The sequence below is a fragment of the Drosophila pseudoobscura genome, chromosome X (assembly GCF_009870125.1).
Source record: "Drosophila pseudoobscura strain MV-25-SWS-2005 chromosome X, UCI_Dpse_MV25, whole genome shotgun sequence".
NCBI lineage: Eukaryota > Metazoa > Arthropoda > Insecta > Diptera > Drosophilidae > Drosophila > Drosophila pseudoobscura.
Window position 1 is genome coordinate 8797593 of NC_046683.1, and position 21694 is coordinate 8819286.

The 21694-nt window shown below is 46.7% G+C and overlaps 1 protein-coding gene across 2 annotated transcripts; it reads right to left on the bottom strand.

Moving 5' to 3' along the window:
- Positions 1-1443: 1443 nt before the first annotated feature.
- On the bottom strand, positions 1444-12694 carry LOC6901657 (uncharacterized). 2 transcript variants are annotated; one of them, XM_015186452.2, is made up of 3 exons: positions 12538-12694; positions 11964-12175; positions 1444-3225 (listed from the first exon to the last, which is right to left on the bottom strand). In XM_015186452.2, exon 3 carries the CDS (start codon positions 3209-3211, stop codon positions 1724-1726), a length of 1488 nt encoding a protein of 495 aa, XP_015041938.2. In that variant the 5' UTR covers positions 3212-3225; positions 11964-12175; positions 12538-12694; the 3' UTR covers positions 1444-1723. The 2 variants fall into 2 exon arrangements, with proteins under 2 accessions (XP_015041938.2, XP_002134326.2); XM_002134290.3 differs by lacking the exons at positions 11964-12175; positions 12538-12694 and adding an exon at positions 3337-3579.
- Positions 12695-21694: the final 9000 nt, after the last annotated feature.

Consider the following 21694-nt stretch of genomic DNA (forward strand, 5'->3'; position numbering starts at 1 on the left):
CTGCGGCGCTATCACTGATGCGGCGAGTGGCGACCACAAGCTGCAGGACACGTACATGGGCACGGGCACGGATACGGATACAGGGATACCACCCCACCCCACCCCACCCCCGTTCCGAACCATTCATTGGCCAGCATATGCGTCAGATTAGAGCCATGTGTGTGTGTGTGTGTGAGTGTGTGTCTGTGGCACAGTGTGGTACAGCGTGGCATGGGTTCGAAAGTGATGTGTGCACAGCGATAATCCTGAAATTTTCAACTAATTAAATTGTCAAATATTTTTGTTTTGCCAGGGGCGTGGCGCGTACACCCACGCAAACACCGAGCAACACACATCTCGGACTAATTTGCAGCTAATCATGAAAGGCGAGAGGAGACACTTTGATCCGGTGTGCTGGATGAGGAATCCGGGGCAGGTACACCGCCGTACGACGCTCGTAGCTCTCTAAGGATCAATCCTTTCTCTCCTTTCTCTCGCTTTGTGCTGCGGTCAAGCCCAGTAGAAGAAGGATCACCGGGCCACGGCCGAAAAGGAGTAAGAGGGCAAAGGGAGTAAAGGGAGTAAAGGAGTGAGGCCATAAAACCCCTATGCTCGCACTCGTACTGTTCGAGGTCGCGGGGAAATTCTGGTTTATTTATGCACTTGCATTGTGTGGCCAGAGCAAACGGCAATTGGTCTGGTTCTGGTTCTGGTTTTGGCCGGGTCGGGTCGGGTCGGTCTCATTTTATGGCATGGTGGAAGCGCGGGCAACCCTTTCCATTTCCATTTCTTTTCTGGCTGCTTTCATTGGAATTGTTCAGTGCTTCTGTTACCCTTTCTCCCGTCTACCGTCCGCCGTCTCCTGGCCTGACTGCCTGTCCGGGGCCCTCGTCTCACGTCCTTTCGTCCTGGCGCGCCCTTTTTGCAGCTTGTCAGTCATTCGAACAAAACTAATTTGCATGTCATTTCTTTAGCACTCTTGAAATTCGCGCACGAAATGCACTCGACCGAGGGCCCATCGAACAGTTCCCGAAACAGTTTATGGTAGACAAATCTGTTCAGTAAAAACTGCTGTTTGTTTCACACACTCCTTGTGCACATCATGGACGGGGAAGTCCCATAGATCCCCTCTGTTCCGGGCAGCAGCGCTAACAGAGCCCCGGCGCTGTTAATATCGCACGCTGTTAACAGCCTGTTATCGCCCCAGCTGTTACAGCGCACTGTTAGCGCGCTCTTCCTCACGATCCACACGGCTCTTGAGCGGACTAGAGGATTTATCTTTTAGCAATCTTTTGGGGAACTGCTGGGGCGCACCTCGAAGGCTCGGCAGTCTGCTGTCGTCCGCTGAAATAAATACTATTTACAGAGCACTTTGCCACGCCTACTTACCTGAAAATTGGCTCAAGGAAGGGCCGTACCCTGAGCCCCTTCGGAGCAGAGGAGTGCTCGTCCCTCGTCCGCTCGTATGTTGGATCGCATTACATTTATTCTTAAGGATCTGTGCGTTAAGGTACAACACGTGTAATTTTGACTGTTTGTGTCCAAATATAAATCGATGCAATCAAAGTATTCAACACGAGCGGGACAGTAACGCCACAAGCCAACAAATACGGAGGGGGAGAGATGATTGAAAGGTTTTTGGTGTCGCCAGAGAACAGTTTCTCCCCCTTTGACGCGGTGCGGCCTCTGTGTGCACCGCTGTCTGCCTCTGGCTGGGCCACTGTCGAGGACTACCACCCCCTCGCTAGGCGGCATCGCCATCGCCGTCAGCATCGCCTTCCCCATCCTCGTCCTGGTGTTGGCCTTGATGCAGGATCTTCTCGTAGTTGTCTACCTGCAGCACAATGTTCGCCAGACGCTCCTGTATCTGAACCAATACGTCCCTGATGCGATCCAGGGGGAACTCTACATTCTGCTGTAGAGCCAAAAATTGTCCTGCTACCGCCTGTATTGGCTGCTGTATGTCCATCATTTGTCCAATTTCGTTGTTGTCGCCGTTGCCCTGCTGCAAGTCCTGTGCGTTGTCGTCGTTGTCTTCGTGGTTTTCGCCGTTCATTTCCAAAGGCTCCCAGAGATCTTCGGCAGCCTGTCGGAAGCGCCGATCGAGGCCGTGTCCGTTTCCGGGGGCATCTTCGTTGCCGTGGTCGTGCTGAGAGTCCTGCCCGCCACCGTGGTTAGCGATTAATCCTTCCTCGATATCGGCATCTGCAAAAGGCTGCCCGCCTTCGGGGACCTCGACAGGCTCCTGTTCGTGGCGTTGTCCGTCTTGGGCGTCCGCTTGGGCGACCTCTGCCTCGCCGCCATCATGAGCGTCGACGTTTACATGGTGTTGGGGTCTGAAGCCCACAGCCACTGGAATGATCTGTGCACGGACGTTTTCCAAGAAGAATCGACGGCGATGAATGTCCCGAAGGAATTGTCCGACGAAGTTGAAAATATGACGATGTCTGGGCCGACGCCTTACCTGGCCGCGGAACGGGCCTTCGCCATCGCCCGGAAAATCACCCAGATGAACAACCTGGACCTGCTGAATGTGGGGTCCATCCCCATCCCCGGCGTGGGCACGGAGCCGGAGCTGGGCCTGTTCGAAATTGGGAAACATGCCGCGAGGGCCATCGCCCGCTCCCAAGTGGATGACATTCGGGCCGACTCCAGGGCCATCGCCGGCCCCTGCAGCAGCAGCAGCAGCACCTCCTCCATTCGAGCCGTCTCCCGCCTGATAGCGTCTAATCCCGCGAAGCTGTCCTCTGCCGGCCATGGCGCGGACCGCGCCACCCCTGATGCCGCGAAAAACAAAGTTCAGATTCATGGCAGCGCGATGGCGCAGAATCAAGTCGCCAGCGACTTCATTGTTGCCACGAAAGTAATGGACGCCGCCCAGTGGTGGGAGCTCGGCATCGCCGCCCCCGATGCGTGCAATCAGCTGATGTTGCGGTACCTCTGGCACCAGGTTCTCCATATTAAACACGACCCGATCGCCGCCTCCCTGGTTCCGCTGGCCCGGGGCCATCAAGATCGGCGGAGCCTGCTGGCCGGCCGGGTTGTTTGTACGCTCTGTATCCCGAGTGCGGCGTGGCGGCAAGGTGAATCGATTCACATACCGGCGACGGCCCATCAGGACGTTCATACAGGCTTCGAAATCCCGGGACGGCACGCGCCCCTCACTGTTCGGTTCCAGACTCGCGATGAATTCAGCGACGATGAAGTCCTTGAGCTGCTGGTTCGAAGCCATGCCCAAAACGAGAGCTGCCAACAAATTGTACAAAATATTAACAATAAAAAGAATAACTATTACGATTATTATATAGTACAATTATGTGTTTGGGACTGTGGCTGGCCACAGATGCTTGGCCTTACCCGTGATATCTTCTGGGTAAAATCTAAATTCCTAAATAATATTGTTTGAAACACAATTGGTAGCGATTGGTAGCCGTTAGTACACGCTTTAAACTTGTTTTAGCTTCCGAACGTTTCAATTTAAAATATAAAAAAAACAACAAAAAAACAAAACTCGCCGGAAATTTATTTGTTTAGAAAGATGATTCGTTTGGCCGAATATCGAATTTTGTGAGCGATTCACGTTTCAGTCTCCAAGCTATTTATGACAATATTTGGACAGCCATCTTTGTGATATTTAATACGGAATATATCTGTGCGAGTATGTGTCTAGGAACACATTCTATTCCCTTCACTTCGAGTCGAGAAAGGGCCACAAAACTCAACTCTTAATGCCCCTTCCCATACACATGTATGTATTATGTGTATGGATGTATCTATAAAGTGGCATATCACCTGCTGCTGGGCAGTGGTGTTGCCATGGCTAGGACACGGATGGCAAAGGCATTAATGTGCACCGGCAGGACATGTTCATAAAAAGCAGCTGTCCAGCAGGACAGGCAGGACAGGCAGGACATTCGAGACAGCCGAGTGGCGAGTGGCCAACAAATCATATTACAAAACTTTACACGCTTAAAAGCGCATGTAATTGGCTTTTGAAATGGACGCGACCCCCGTTCCCCCCTATCCCCATCCCACTCCCACCCACTCACGCCTTTCGCCCACAGCAAAAGGTTAACACGTTCTGGAGCCAGGTCTGGCCCACTGTCTCTTTTGTCGCCTTCACCCCATGGACAATGGCCAGAGCTCGAGCCCTCTCTCTCTGATCCTGGGATGCTAATAACAATAAGTGTCGATGTCCCTTGCCTCAGACCGCACCGTCCATACCCGCTTCCTGGACGTCTGTTCTTTGGTGTCTGTGAAATATGAGGAGCACCCGGACCCAGAAGCACAAGGACACAACGTTGGACAACCCTCAATTTTTCAACATTTTTTCAGTTCATTTTTTTTTCTTTCTGTTGTTTTTTTTGCACCTCACTTGGGGCTAATTTTTGTTAAAAAGCTATTCAGGGCCAAGAAAAACATTCAGAAAATGTGTAAAGAAAGCCCAACAGAAGCGGAACAACGAAGAAGAAAAGTTTATGGGGTAAAGCCTATTGCAAAAGGGTACGACAACGATTTATATTGACTATTTTGTGGATAGTACTATATTCCATATATGTATATATGGCCCATATATGTATATGGCAAAAATCTATCATAAAACAAGTTATCTAAACCAAATAGAAGTCGCTTAATTTGTAGAGACTTAAAGCCACTAAAAATATAACCCTGCCATACAAAAAACAACTTAAGCGAAATTGAGTGAGAAAAACGAAAGAAAACGTTAACTTTGGCTCGATATATCTTCAGTTCTAGCCACTTTATTCACACGAATAAAAAATCCTCCAAAAGTTCATTCGATTTACTTTTGAACTCCTTAATTTATTTGGATATCGGTGCGGCAGACGCCGAGTGAAAATTATGAAAGCTGAAGCCTAAGAACACCGTGCATTTCCCTATGTACTGTAAAAACTCCGATGTGAATGCCAAACGATTTTCCCAAAAATACCATTGATACTATTTAGCTTCTGCAATGCACTGACTATCCTCTGGCTTCCATTTTCCTTATCAAAGATTTTGAAATATGGTCGATATAGTCTCGAAGAGTTTCCATCACTTCCATCATTCAAATCAGGACTCAAATCAAAAGTCATTCAAAGTAGGTTTTTGGTTGAATTTTTGGTGCTTCCCTGCAACAACAATTTAACATTTCCTACCCCTATTATTATTACTGGTGTTGTTGTTGTTTTGTTGTTGTTGTTTTTATCGCTTGGTGTTGGCGTTGTTATATCCTTGAAACTTTTTTTCGGTGCTAGGCATGTGCTCGTTGTAGCTAGTGACGTATATTTAACATGCCGCACCGCAACTCTGAACCACCGACACCCATCATAACCCATACACAACACCCCCCAGCCCCCTCCAGCTCTATCCCCAATCCAAGCCCCCGCCCATCGCAGCTCCAGTTCCAGCTCCAGCTCTAGCGATGGCCAAAAAAGCATGCTACGATTTTTGAGTGTTGGCATGTTTGCTGTCAGAAAATTGTCAGAATTGTATGCAACATTGCCTGTGGAGGGAGAGGGGGGCTGGGTTGGGGTTGCTACTGCTGGGGTTGTTGTAGTTGTTGTTGTTGTTGTTGTGTATCGTGTGGTTGTTGCTATTGCTATCGCATGCCAGAGTGAGCTAGATTTTTCATTAGGCTTGATGATTGGAAAAATTGACAGCCGCTTTTCAAAAGCGATAACTTTATAGCGATGTATCCCTGTGTGTGTGTGCGTGTGTGCTCCACAAATGCAACGCCAAATGTTTGGCCAGACAATTGACGAAAATCTATAACAGCAACAATGTATACACATGTATGGTTGTATGGTGTATCTGTGTGAGTGTATCTGCGGGGGTGTGAGTGCTAATGCACATGGCAATAAACTTTAACATGCCAATGCATTTCGAGAGGCGATTCCAAAATGGAAGTAAATCAAGATGATGATGACGATGACGATGATGATGATGGTTCTGTTCTGGATGGCTGATGGCTCTCGGGGGGGCGGGGGTCGGTTCGGCAGGGTGCAGCAACAAAAGCGATAAACTTGAATGGCCGACCAGCCAACGACGATAAAGTTGACTTAGATGTCTGGACTATCGATTGGCATAAGCTCTGTTGAAAATATCGATAAACGTACAAAGAAATCCTAAGACTTAAGCACAAGCCCATAAATATTTCCCCCTTATTTAGGAGGTTTCCATAGCACATTACACATATGTATGTATGTATGCCCCACGCACATTACGTATCCGCCTGGTGGTGTTGGGGTTGTCTCATTAAGAGCGCAGCACTTTTGCGGGTAATTAAAATACGAAAGAGCAAAAGCTTGAAGCTGGTTTTATGTTTATGTGTAATACGCGGGGATATGACACTTTGTGGTTACGAGACGGCAGTTCCTCTCATCATCATCGGATTGTCGAGTGCTCAGTAGGCCCTGAGCAGGTTTTCAGTCACTGAGGCAGGAGGGGGTTTCTCAAACAGCATCTTAAAATTCTTTGTAATTATTTAGGGCCTACAATTCGTACACAAAATGTCACAGAATCAAGTGACAGCAGGGGAGACACATACTAAGGCCACATTGGAGGTGGAGATGGAGGAAGAAGAGCAAAAAATTGTGGCAGATATACAGGGGAGTGATAGGGATAAAGAAACCCCCAAGGGGCAGCAGTCAGACGAGGGAGAGACCAAAGAGAAGAGTTCAGAGTACGGTGGGTCTGGTGACCATTCCCTCCGCGCGGTGCCAGAGGCTCTGCCATCATTCACTCGCACGATCCGCAGCAGCTCACACTTGGCCCAAGTCATACGCAATGAGCGCAGCATCCGCATTTGCCAGGCTATTCAACATCGCCTGTGCAATATCTCTGAAGATTTGCACCGCAGAACCGAGGAATTGGGAGGAGTGAAGATCCCACAGAATAAGGACATGTCGCGCCCCACGGAGGAGTAGTGCCAGCAAGGATCACACAATATGCTCAAGGAATGATTCTACCCTTTCATCAAACTAATGCTATAATATTCCCAGATAAATAAGCGATAGTTTTTCTTATATCCATGGATATGGCCTTGACATACATTACGTGAAAATGGCCGCTGCCTAAGCCAATCTAAGTCCCACACTCGCGAATGCACAGATACACAGTATCTAGGACCCTTACATGCTGGTAACTGTTTTCGTTTCTGGTGGGTTTTGTTACCCCGGATATCTCTCGAGTCGAGTCGAGTCGCGAGGCCATTGTTTGATATCTAATACGCGCCGGGGGGTCGTGCCCGAAAATAAAATATAAAAAAAAAACAACCAGAAGGAGCGACGAGAGGTCGGGTACATCCATCATAAGTGCGCTTTGCCGGCAGCCTGCATATGCCCGATAATGTTATGCCCCACTCCAGTGCATCCTCTCCTCTCCTCTCCACACCACTCGCCCCGGAGTCTAGTCCCATCCCCGTTTGAAGTGGTTGGTTGTACGATTTGGATTTGTGATTTCAATGCCACTCAACACTGGCCGCTGGGAAAATCGCCTTAAAAAGTCCATTTCGACGGTTAAACCGAAAGCGAAAGGCAGCCACAACCCCTCTGCCTACATATGTATCTGTATGTATCCGTATCTGTGTCTACACGAAGATACACTTATGTGTGCACTGGGTGGGAGAGAGGGAAGGGAAGGTCGAGCCATTGGCCATGCCGTGGGGTGGCTTTTTCATTATCATTTGCCGCTGCACATAAATTATTTATTGTTAGCGATTTTCCCAAAAAGATAACACACACACACACACCACACCACACTCTCTCTTTCCGCGGTGACTACTGGCAGGAGCGAGTCCTCAGAGGAGGATGGAAAGGGGCCCAGGAGCCAGAGGGAGGGTCGGACATCGGGCGGAGAGATCGACACTGAAACACAAATATCTCTCTCTCCCCCTCTCTTTTTTAATCCTCCAGCTCATCTTCATTATGTAACTCTCTCCTTCAATTCCCCCTCTATCTCTGTCTCTCTTTCTCCTGTTACCCTAATCGCAGAGCCGGATGTAAATAAATATTTATAAGTTCTGCTGCCTTTGCCGCATTATGAGAGGCATACAACATAGTAAACATAATATTAATATGAATTCTGTTCACTCGAGTAAATAGCCCAAAGCCAGGCCAAGGATTTCCATATACAGTGGTGCAGGACGGCAAAAGGAAGTACTGTCGAGGGGGGTATATGAACACATATGAACACTATCTGAGCCCGCCTCGAATGTAATTGAAATACGATATACACAGTTTGCACCCGCAAAAAGCCAACAATTTAAAGTATCTATAAACAAATTCTTATGAAAGACAATTTTGCGAGACTCTCCATAAGCCACAAGAAAATCCACAAAATCGAATAGTTAATATTAGATATAAAAATAGATAGAAAAAAGCTTTTTACAATCAATATAAAATAGTTACATACTTAAAATAAAAATAAACCATTTAATTAAATTGTTTTATAATTAAATAAAATATATTTACTACATATTCAATATTTATATTTAAAATTTATTATGTCCCCTCTTCAAAATACTTTTTAAAGCATTTATGTTCATTTCACAGTCAACGCTTGATTATTTAATCAAGTGAATATTTAATTTAAATATTGCTATGCTTTTTATAATTTTTCTTTGGGTTTTTTATACACCATTTCCGAGCTCTATTTGTGGTATATATTAGGACCATTAATAAAACACCTAAATCACACCCAGGATCCTCTTCCTGACTCATTCGATAACTCTATTTAATTCTCCTTGCTTCATTTCCCTTCAACCAAATCCTAGAATTTTCAGTATATTTTGTAAGAAATTTCATTAAATTCTCCTCCGGCATCACTTCAATGATTTTCATCATCTCCATTTGTCTCATTTATTAACCATCACTGCAACCCCCAGGCCCCACCCGGCAGTGGGTGCCCCTCCCTGCATCATTTACATGTTTGACCTTTGGACTAACAAGTTGCAAATTTGTTTTCATTCATTTCCCCCTGCCCGCACGCCCAAAAACCAACCCACAAAAAAAAAAAGAAATAAAAACCAAAATGATTTCTCCACTGAATCTGGATGTGGATGTGGATCCAAAAATTGGAAACATGGGACGTGGCATTAAAAAAAGTGCCTACCGTGACCGCCAAACAACGCCACTACATTAGCAGCTGCATCTGGGGTTTAAAAAAACACCGCGCCCACCCAACCATCCCCGGCAACGGCAGGAGCCAGGATCCCACTAGAACCACTGCTGCCACCCTTTCGTCCGTCCAGGCAAACAATGCCAAATAATTGGACTTTATGCAGAAGCAATACGCAAAATCTCACCCTCTCTCTCTGTCTCTCTGTCGATGGGCACACCGAGTGCATGCGGCTATCTCTGTCTAGCCACAAGAGCGGAAGTTAACTTGCGTGCCAGGCCCCACTCAGCCCACTCGAATGGTCCACCTCCTCACGGATTGCTGTTGCTGGCGGCTTGGCTCGTTCGGTTGCGGTTCAAATTTAATATTCACTCGCGCAAATAATCCACACAGACCCCAACAGACACACAAACACACACAGACACACACACACAAAATGGCGCTGCTAAGCTGACAAGGGGTTGGGGGATGGAGATGGGGACGGGGTTGAGGTTGGCTCTGGCTCTGGTGGAGTACGGGCAACTGCAAACTGCAACTGCAAGTGAAGTGTTGTCTGTGGCTAGCCAGGAGCTCGGAATTCAGGATTCCATTCTCATATGTGTGATTGTTCAGGGCAGAACGAGATGGGCGAAGAGAGAGCGTTGCAGAGAAGGGGAGAGCTGGACGGAGCTAGATTATTTATTATTTGCCTGTGGAGATTTCATTTACACAGCCTCCAACCATGACGAAGTGCATTAAAACGATTTCGATTGAACTTGAAGTGGGAGCTTGAACTTGATCAGTGCTCAAATGATGCGGAAAATCTTCGAATGAAATCTCTAAATTAATAAATAAAAATGCGGGAAAAGCCAACACTTGCCTATGGGTCGGACTTAAGCTAATAAAAAAAGGTGGAAAATGTCATGGAAAAATTCCCAAAAATACTTTAGGGATCCCTTAATTTATTTTTAAAGCTATTCCACACCTGGTACACATTCCGAGCTTCTGAAAATGCGGCAAAACCCCACAAATGTACATATTTAATCTTCAGAATTTAATACCAAGTTAAAGCTAGTAAAAATTGTAGGAAATGCCATGGAAATCTGTTGGAAAAATGTTCAAAAATATTTGAAAGAATTTATAACAGATTCTTAAAGTAATCTATGCCACTTTTCCCATGCCATCTACCACCAATTAGAGACTCCAAAACCCATTTGCAGCATATGCATATTACGCATACGCCACATGTGACACTTGAGAGGGCGAGACAGAGATGGTGCTCAGGTAGAACATTTGGCCATTAGTTGGCCCTAATTAGCCGCAAATTGGTGGCTCCTAGACCGAAGAGAATCTCGGTTCAATGACCAGGCCCGTGCCATGCTCTGCAGAGACGAGTCAGGTCGGGTCGTTCCTGGGCCAAGTTGAAAAGCGGTCAGAACGTGTTGGGCCAACAATTAGGGAAAAGGTTTGACTGTAATTTGGTTTGATTTGCTAGCTGACCGGTGACTGGTGACTGCTGACCACTGCTCCTGCTGCAGTTGCTCTGATACAGCCACCACCCCCACACCCTCCCTGCCGACGGTCCCTGCCAAATGCAACTCCAGCAAAACGGAGATTCCTCCTGCCACTGGCAGTGCCACTGCCACTGCCTCTGCCCCTCCAATAAAATGCCTTCATGTCACTGTCGCGACTCTTTGTTGTTGCCCTGTTGTTAGTGTTTGCTTCGTTTCACTCGTTTCACTCGCTGTTGTTGCTGTTGCTGTTGCTGGTGTCGCTGATGCCTCTCGTACAACTGTCCAAGTGACAGCTGCCGCCGTGACTGTCAGTTCAGCCACCTCCCCGAACGGGCAAAAAACAAAGCGAATAAGAAAGCCAGAGACGAGTGTTCCAACGCGCAGATACCCCCCCTTCAAGTGTGAAAGGACCGTAAAAATATAATCGGAAATTTAATGAATATAATTCCCATATTTTGGGATATACTACAAGCCTACTTTATACTTCATGTATTCTTTATCTATTTGTCACAGAGCCACACGAATACGGCATACCCTTGTACCCCATTGAGTACCTTCTATACAAAAGGAAAAACAACACAATGGCAAAAAGAAAACCCCATCGTGGCTCAACCTCCTCGAACCTCCCTCTCGCTCTCTCTCTCTCTCTCTCTCTCTCTCTCTGCAGCAATGCGCAATCAGTTGCAACGCAATTTGATTTTGTCGCTTCATGGCTCATGCACCACCGCTGCCCTGCTGCCCTGCCCCACTGGCCCCACGCCACGCCCCCTCGTCCACTGCACTCCACTGCCATTCCACTCCACTCCTCTCCTCTCTTGGCCGCCATAAAGTGCACATGTCGCGTCATGTTCACAGTGACATTCATTCGCCGTCGAAGCGCTTTCTTTTCCACAGCCATAAAAACTTTCTGGCCCTGCATCCTGTCTACTGTCCCCGTCCCTTTCTCACCGCCTCTGTCTGTTTGGGATGTCTGGCCATTGCAATTGTTCACCTTTGATAGCCCAACCTCCCCCCAATCCCAGCCCCAGCCCTAACCCCATCCATGGACATTTTTTGGCCATTTATTTGACGGCTTCAAGTTGCCGACGTTGCTGCGGTTGCAAAAGTGCATTAGCCGCTGCCCGTCATTCATCGGATCAAGTGCTATATGTGGCATGCAAGCATTGTCGGCGAGGAACGGAGCGGGGGAATGGGGGAATGGGCTGCCCCTGTGGAGGTTTCATTGGGAAAGGATTGGTGTGTGGCTTTTGCCCACATTTTTGCTGTGGCGATGGTAATAGGCAACGGAACGGACCAAACGACAAACACTTTAGAACAGGAATACCCCGATTCACTTTGAAACTAAAACTCAACAAAAAATTGCAATTTACTCACTTATTTTCCGGTAAATTAACTTCCTTGAGTTTGCTCCTTTCTTCGATTAGTATTCTGTGTATATATTCAGCAAATGTATGTCTATGACCTGACACAGATTTCCATGCAGTAGAAACAGTAAAAAATCCAACTCCAGGCTACCCTTCTCCGATTGCTTGGATTGGAATACCTTTGAATATCTCAGAGTTCGCTTTGATGTCCCTTCGACAAACCTTGAGGAGAAAAATATGGTTGTAATTATCAATTGAATCGAACAATTTTAGATGATTTAAACATGTCCTGCATTGGTATGAAAAAGGGCCTACAATTTTGTAACTTGTTTAGTTTTTAAGGGCAACACAAAGAGATCTCAGAGGCTATTGGAGCAACAAAGTAGGCTCACACTGAATACACTTTGCCTCAAAATCTTTGCCCTACAACCCTCTCGAATGGCGAAAACGGACAGTCATAGAAAAACGATTGAAAAGACCACCCGCTCGGGTCTAACTCTTCCTTGTCCAGAGGCCCGCCCTCTGGCGGAGTGAGCGAGACATGACCGACTGAAAAATAACGAAATGATTCATATTTTACTCACGTGCGTTTAATTAACTGTAACTGTCTGTTTCAATAGCTTGTGGTATGCGTTAATAAGTATTTTTAATTTTTTCCTTTGGCGTGAAAGTGGACTCAATCAAAAAACGTTCACGTGTTTTCATAATTTTCACAAAAACTGTGCTTATGTATGTGCTCAAATATATGAATGATATTTCAATGTTATAAGGACGTTAATATTTGACAAACTATTTATTTAGTTCTCTAGAAAACAAATCTTATATGAGGGTTCCCTCAGTACAAGGCCGATCAATAAATATCAACATAATACAATTTTAATCTGGGATTAATAGGGTATCTTAATGTCGTGACACTCGAACCCCCTTCTGGAGGTTTTTTTTAAATTCTACTTTTTTGTGTGGATCGAAACTATTCTGTGGTTCGTTTTCGTCATTTTTTGGCTGGACGAAAACCTTTGCGGGATGCAAATTCTTTTTTAACGTCTCTGAAACGTTAACGACAATGACACTGGCACTGGCTTCTCTTTTATTTTGCATTGGTTCGTTTTTGGTTTTTTTTTTATAATTGTTGTTGTTGGTTTTTAGCACTCAATTGATTTTTGCATTGTTCTTATTGTTGGTGCATTATGGCTTCCCGTCTGTTTGCCTTGGGACAGTCGCTCCGACCTCAGGTCCTCCCCGGCCACCGGCCCCCCGCCCCCAGCCCCCGGCTCCCGGCGCTACTTCCTGCAGATATTGTGGAATTTTTTTCGCGCTACAATCTCGGGTCTGGTCGCCGCCCGCCCCTCCCGCTGGGGCTTTCGCTTGGCGCATCGGTTGTGAAATACCCGAAGCATTGCGGTCGCCATATTGCGTTTGCATACACGCCCACATGCCAAACACAGCAAAAGCGGCAGCAGGAGCACACACACACACACACACACAGGCAGATGCACACAGACACAATACACATACACACACACACACGCATATGTAGGAAAGCCATTGACAAGAGCGTATTGATGGCCATGTTTCATGCGCCGTTGTCAGCCAAATTTAATGCGCGCCGCAAATATGCAATGCACCCCCTCCGGGCCACTCCCCACCCCAGTGCACACCACTACTGCCCCATTGTCTCTGCCTCAGTTGAGTCCCCCTTTTCGCTGCTCCACCCCTCTGCATGCCCCTGTTGCCCGGTTCTATCTGCAGGGGCAGACAACAAGCGCGACTTTTCATTTGGTCATTTAATAAAATGCAATGCCGCCGCCAGCCACCATGTGGACAAAGAGGTGGGAGGGGGTCTTGCAACCTCTATCCCTCTGCTGGCGATTCCCCATGCCAAACCGCCCACTCTTCGTCGCTTTCTGCTTTATTACAACGCTGGGGCCAGCGAAAATGTTGTTGGATTTATGGCGGCATTACATGACATGATTAATGGGCTCCAATACAGCAGGAAGAACATTGGCCAAACGGACACAAGGGGCACGGCCCGACAACGGGTGGAGGAAGGCAGGGAGGCTGAGAGGCGGGGAGGCTGGGAAAACCAGGACAATGGACACGCCAGTAAATGTTGACCAGAAGGCGGATTTAAAACGCAGCAGCTCCATCCGAGAGCATCATCATCGCCATTAGCATCCAGCTTCGAGCAATATCCAGAAAGTCAGGCATCAAAGCAGCTGCCAGAAATGAGGAGCAATATTTGAAGAGAGTGACCTGAGGGATGAGCGCTGGGCAGGAGTGGTGACCAGGTCATCGGGCATAGGACACTGATTGAAGAAGAAGGTGCGATTCGTGCAGGAATCAATACATACTATGGGATGCACTTGGGACTCTGTAGAGTTGAGAGCTGAAATCCTTAAGACACAATTGAATCTGTTGAAAGTCTACACCTTTGCAGTTCTGTTTCTATAATTTCTTTGGAGACCCTCCACTCGTTTTTCCGCTATGCAAATGGCTTCCAATTAGTTCAAACTGAATGCTCGGCCAATGCTCAGCTTCCTGCTGCAACACCCTCTCCATCTGCCACTAAATTTGCAACTCCACTGCCAAAAAAAGGAAAAAGTCCCCCACAAATATGACACACTCAGGCAGAGGTCTGGGCTGCTCTCCTCCTGGCTGTCAGTCAGCCAATCAGCCTCCTCGAATCGTGGTGAATCGAGCTGGGGACCCAAGCCGATTCCCCAATTACCTCGTTCCGCCTCCTCCTGTCTCCTGTCTCCGTCTCCGGCTCTGGGTCTGGGTCTGTCCCTCGCTCGTTCTCTCGCTTACGATTCGTTTGTTCTGTTGATCCATCAAATTAAAAATGTAATGCTTCAACATTTAAACACGACGAGTGCACCCTAATGCAGTGCTCTCGCCCGGCGCCAGTGGGACCCTGGAATCTGGGGATCAGGTGGCATGCTACTAATAAGTGCAATCAGTGATGATGGCTCCCCACCAGCTCCTTCCTGCAGTTTGCCTTTTGTCTCCTCAATCTCCCTCCCTCTCTCTCCCTCTCTCTGGTGTGTTTTTTTCTGGTTTTATTTTGGCATTCGTCTAATGAACTCATCCAGGAGAGGGGAAGGGAAGCGCAGCAGGCAGCAGGCAGGAGCCAGGACCTCGTCCGACCATCAAGTGGCATCAACGTTGTCATGATTTCTGCTTGTTAACATGACTACCGGAGGAGGAAGCATTGGGTTTTCGGTTTTGCTATCTTCCGAATTTCTGAATTCTGAAAATTTAACTCTTCACGTGGCTCGGAGCTCTTTTTTGGAATGGAATGTGTGCAGAGGATGGGAACCAAAGGCTGCCATAATTCCTCGTCGACATGTCAACAGTGTGCCCCGGCCCCGGCACCGCAACAGGACGGAAGGGAACAAGAGGAAAACAGTAACAGTTTCCATGGACGGGACGGGACAGCGACAGCCCCTCCACATCCAGCTCCACCTCCTTTGAAAGACAGACAGACGGATGGACGGACCGACGTGTTAGTTCATTTTGATTGCTAATTGGTTTGTTAAACAATGGCGTCGGGGGTTTTAACGAATTGCCCAAAAATTCAACGAGACGAGAAGCTGAATTTTGTGCGAAAGCAAAGGATGGAACGGAAATCCATCTAGGATTTCGCTGCTCAGAGAGGGTTGATCCAGGGCTAATGAACTCGAAGCTAAGTAATCATTTAAAGGTATTGTACTTAGCACTTGTGTATATCCATCCATCTATCTTCTGTCAAATCCAATAAAGGACTTAACTTTGCCTTCTTCCAGATTGGGTATCCTCCGCATGGCTTGGGTATCCTCCTTATGGCTTGGCTATCCTCGAGGCAACCCTCTGTCTCTCTCTCTCTCTGTGTGTTTGCATGCATCTCTAGTTAAGTAACTCCCAGGAGCAGCCGACTGTTGACTTTGACTGACCGCAACCCAGATTCCCCCATTTTCCGTTTTCCCAGCCCCAGAGGCATGCCTCAGATGCGTCTCGTAAATCTTGCTACAATTTGGGAACGTGAGAGATGGGGCATGGGGCCCATACGGATGGGGAGGGGGGATGCATTCAATTAAGTGCAAGGCCGTTTTGGGCGCGTTTTTACAGTTTAATTGTTTGTTGTTCTAGATGCGAATGTGGCTGTGGATGTGGAATGCTTTCAGGTAGAGCCAGCCGCCGGCCAGGACACGGTTGCAACAAGTGAGGCAGGCGACCGCATAATCCACAGCAACCACAAAGGCCACACCAGCGGCACCGCCAGCCAGCCGCCAGGACACGGGGCTCTCAAACACCGATGCGCATTAATAAATTTCTCTGGCCTGCAAAAAGCCCAAGCAGCAGCGAAAATATTGAAAAACCGATCTCTACACAATTGTCCATAAAGTGGACAGTGGGACTCCGCTCTGCCACCGCCGCTGCCCCTGCCACGGCCCCTGCCCCACTTTTTGTTGTTGTTGTCTTTTCTGTTGTTGTGTGGTTGTTGGCATCGGCATTGTTTTTGCTGTGTGCGACCACAGTCGGGATTAAAGCGGACAGTTAAGCGGACAGTTGAGCGGACACGACACGGGGCACGGCCCGGCCCGGCTCCATTCGCTGTTCTGTTGTGACAATGCGGCTAACAAAAGCAAACAGCAAACAGCGAACAGCAGGCGACAGCCAGAGACAGGGCCAACAATGACTCGTTGATATTGACAACTTTTTAATCACTTAATAAATTCAATAAAATTAAATGCGGTTAAGCGTCAACAAGGACAACGGATAGAGCCCCAACTCAGAGAACCCCAAACCCTTTCCATCAGCCATCCATCCGTCCATCCATCCATCGTTCATCCATCATCAGTCTGGTTTCAGTCAATCAAGCGTTTGACAAAAGTACTTCACAAGCTGACACCGGACAAAAGACTCGGGCAAAAAGGATTCGACAGGGCCCCGGACACCCGTACACCCCCATCAAAGCGATTTCCTTTAGACGCTGTCCTCCAGGGGATCTAAGTGTTTTATAGAGTATTCATTACTGCGTGCTAGTGCCGGGGATTGGACTCCCTTTGAAGGACATTTAATTAGCGTGAATTATGTTGTTCGCAGAATTTTAATTTAACAAATTAAGTGGCTAGGAGGTCCAGCTCTGGCTCCGGTTACACTCTGCAACAAATTATTGTGCGAATTAAAAATGTAAGATGAGTGCATGCAACACTCGACGTTTTTATATGCAAAATAATTGTGTAATTACAGTTTTGTGCAGCAGCGTTTTTTTTCCCCACTAAAAGAATTGTTCTTTTCAATTAAGCTCTTTGCCGGGCCCTGCCCAGCACTGATTTAACAAATGAGAGAGTGGTAGCCTTTCAAAATTAACAATTTAACAAATGAATCAAATGTAGAAAGGATGTGTCCGAACTTGTTGCACAGTGCCCTCTCTGTATGTGGCATTTTGGTTTGGTGGCAAGACCCTCTTTCGCTCTGGGTAGAATTAGCTGAGGATTTAGCTGGGGAAATCTCAGCTATTGGGGATTATGTCGCACCAGTGGCTGATTGGCCGATTGGCTGGTGCCTCTCGGCCAAGTCGATTTCATTCTCCTCCAATTCCTCACATTTTAAGAGCATTAAGAGAACTTTGGCTGAGCGCAAGTTGAGCGGGGTGGGGTGGGGTGGGGAGAGAACAGGAAGAAGTCTGGCCGACAAACCCAACAACGGCTAACCGCGAAAGCCCCCAAAGAAGGGGTGGGCCAATGCCCCGCCCAGTGGCATACACCTTTCAGCCATCTTCCGTGCAGCCGATGGAAGGGGCGACAACTAACATTGGCATTTAAAATGTAATGCTTAAAGGGCCTCTAAAGTTTGCCCAGACAATTGACTTTGGTCGCGTGACGTTTTAGATTTTGCGGACAGCACTCGCCCCGCCCCCTTTTGAGAGCCACCTCCATGGGACAACCTTTTGGCCACATGCAATCAGCGTTACCAACGCATTTCATTAGCACCTAATTGGCAAAAATCACCAAAAAAAAAACACCGTGAGGAGGCAGGCCAGCAATGGCAGCCGAAGCATTAGATACCCTAGCATGGACTCCACTAATCAACCTTTATCTGAGGTTTGCTTGATTGATAGAGAGTGCCACAAATATTGCTACACCGAAGCCCTCTTTCCGTTCCCCAGCATCGCCTCCAGGTGGCATTTCAAAAGGAAATGTTGAATTGTTCCACAATTTGCTCCACAGCGGCTGCTGTTTTTGGTTCCCCAGAGCATCACATTAGACCCCAAAAGATTATATATTTTTTTGATATTCATAATCGGGAATATTTTATTCGCTCCAAGCATCTAAGGAAGGCTAGAATACCCTTCAGCCAGGGTATTAGTGCTCGTCGTATAAAAGAACATAAAAAAAAACAGAATCGAAACGCGGCTCATTTCGTTTGTAATTTGTTCGGTGAAATTGGAGGGGCGGCCAGTACGATTGGGAGAAGGGAACGGGGGCTCCATTCAGTTCTTTCACCTCTCTGTGCAGCCCCACACACACACACACACACACACACACGCTCACGGCTCTTTGTAATTTCTGGCCAACCATTTTCCATTTGCATTGGCCATTTTTATATTTTCGGCTCATTTCTCTCCTCCCCAACTCCTACTCCTCCTCCCACTCCTCCTACGCCCCATCTGCTGGTTCTTCTCCATTCTCCGGCCTGATTGTAATACCCTGGGCTTAACGAGGGGGGGTATTATGATTGCAGTGCAGCGAATAAACCCGACCATACCCCTTGCAAATGTAGACCTTTTTTCGTCTTACAAATTGTAAAAAATGCTTCCATTAAATCCAAACCTAAAGATAATAGATCTATTTATGGGAAAACATTATTTGTTTTTTGGAAATCATGTTGGAAAAGCTCCCAAAACAGCAGCTATTACGGCACTGTATCTTCCAGAGAACCCCTTTTCTGTCTCCAAAAAAATTGCAATACTTTCACTCACTTTCTAGTCTCTCTTCAAAGGTTCGAGTGACTATATCATATAGTAATTTATATCATAGGGTATCCATTGATTGAGTCTTTGAAACTGATTATTTTCTTTCTTGTTTTTTGTGTTGTTTCGCTGCGTTTTCGATTCGTTTTCGTTCCGAGCGCCGCGCGCGGTTTCGTCTATCTTTGTATCTGTACCGAGTATCTGTGTACTGTTTGCATCTCTGTCTGTGTGTGCCTGTGTGCGTGTGCCGGCGTAGGCATTTTTTGGCTTTGGCCCGCTGCATGCCCCAAACCGCCAACAATCAGAGAGTCAACCTCAGTCGGTGGCAACAACAGCAGCAGCAGCAGCAGCGCCAAATGAAGCAACAACAAATAGCCAAATAGTTTTCCACGCGCCGCATTTCACAAAAGGGGCGCCACCCCAACCCCCCGCCCACCCTCTACAGACAACAACAGCAACAAAATGTAAAGAAAAACAGCAGGGAAATCAAGAGAGCCCCCCGACCAACAAAAAACAACAACCAACTCGAAGCCGGGGCAAAAACATGGAGAAAAGTGTAAAACACATTGTGAAAATGTAAATTTTCCATTGATTAAATGCGAAAATGCAAGTGGCAAAGTGGAGGTAGAGCTGGGGCGGGGGGCTTAAATGTATTTTTGGTATCATTATGGGTTGACCCCACTATTTCCCCCGTCCCGCAAAATGGGTTTTCCGACCCGAAAATATTCGAAATTTTTACCAGTTCAATCGCACATTCTGTTCGATTCAGCAGGCGCTAAAGTCCTTGGAATTCCCGCTCTTATTGAGTGAGAGGACCACTCCTTCACACTCACAGAAGAGTCCTTGGCTGAGAGCTGTTTTTATCCTCATAGTTAGGGAGTGTTTCCCCATCATTGTCCATTCAAATGCGACGACTCTTCTCATCATTCTTCAGCAAGATAAAGTTTATTCTTTCTTGGGAACATAAATTATAATTTATAAATATTCATCAAATCATAAAAGACCTCCATCCATTAACCAAAGGAAGTGCTCTTTCCATTGCTTCAAAGACTTCAAACCTCACAAAGTTCCAATCTTCGTCTTGGTATCTTCCCCACCCGCCAGGACATGCCATTCAGGACCACACCAAGTGAGAAACCCCATTGCCTTGTCACCGCATTGAGCGTCAAAATTGCATTTTTGTGTGGCTGCCTTGACCAATCGAAGTGAAGGTCAGCATGTGTCCATTTGGCCTTGAGGAGACAACTCGACCGACTCGATTCTTTGGTCAACACCTTGGCCAGCGATCCCCTAATGAGGCGTGCCCGATGAACGATGCTCGATGCTCGATGCCCGGCTATCGACTGTGCGGTTAATGGCACCGACAAATCGCGCTGCGGTTGGGCCCGCCGTGGAGTCCGTGTACCCGAGGATGTTGCACGGCTGGTGCCGTGTCGACACACAGAATTGAGTTGAGTTCGCTTTGGGCCAATTAGCGCGACAATTGTCGAAAAGTACACGCTGCGTCGGCCGTGTCCCAGTGCCCATAATCACTAATAATCCGCATTAATTGCCATCAATTTGGTTTCTGGCTACGTCCTGCGGTTACCGGGATGACCTTCGTCGCGCATTAGAGAGGACCACCAGCCGAAGAGGTTCCCCGACTCTAACGCCGCCTTATCTGCCCTCAGCCCGGAACACCACACCACGTAGTACATATTTTTGTGCAGATAGCCAAATCGATTCGATTGACAAAGATCTCCCGTGGAACGTGCCTGGGGGCCAGTTCACTTTTGGAGTTTCCCCAGACCACAGACCCCCACAGGCCACCACAGTAATGCCCGCTATCACTAAGTAGCGGACACTCTAGAGATAAGGTTCAAGTGATCTTTCGATCAGAGGTATTCCCACAATGGCAGCTGCCGTCATCAAGTAGTGGTTCCACTACTTATAATTCAATTGTGGAATTTCTCAATTTGCGGCCAATTCTTGACCACTTTCAATCACGTTTTTATATCGCCTTCCGTTGTCTGCCGTCCGTCTGTGATAAGGCTAACACTGCCAACTAAAGGGAAAGGCCAGTGAGTACAAAATTAATTCATTTTCCGAGTGTTTTGGGTAGAGGATTGTGTTAGACTTACAAAGAATGAGCCAAAACAAACGTAAGGAAAGAGCAAAATATTTTCTAATCACTTTAAAAATTTCAAAAAATATCTGTTGGGATCCAGGGGATTTTTTATGATTTATAAACATTCAATTTAAACACCAAAGAAAATTTTTCAACGAAACAAAAACCAAAACGAAACAAGTCTCGAATATGTAGGCCTTTTTTTAAATTTAAAAAAATTGTTGCGAATTTAAATCAAACTTAAAATTGGAGTAAGAGAAAACAGTACTATTATTGAAGAAAAATCTGTCCATTAAACTTTCAAATAAAATACTGAAAATCAGATTTTAAAACAATATTAATATTCCATATTTGTCGATTCAAGACAGCTGATGGAACAGAAATCTCAGCAAAGGTATAAGGCTCTCAAACATAATTTTGAGTGAGGATAAAAGTAGGAAATCATCCAGTATTATTATTTTATAATAAAAGACACAAATTTTCAAAAAAACCTTCCATTCACAAACTCCGTTTTATGAAAATTTCACTGCAATAATGGAAGAATAATGAATTCCTGAAAAAGAATTAATGAAAAAGACAATCCAAATGTTTTTTGTAAATAATTTTTGTGTGTGATTTTTGTTTTTTCTGTTTTATTTGGTTTTGGGGGAAATTCGTTTGTGTTAGATGTTTTTTTTCT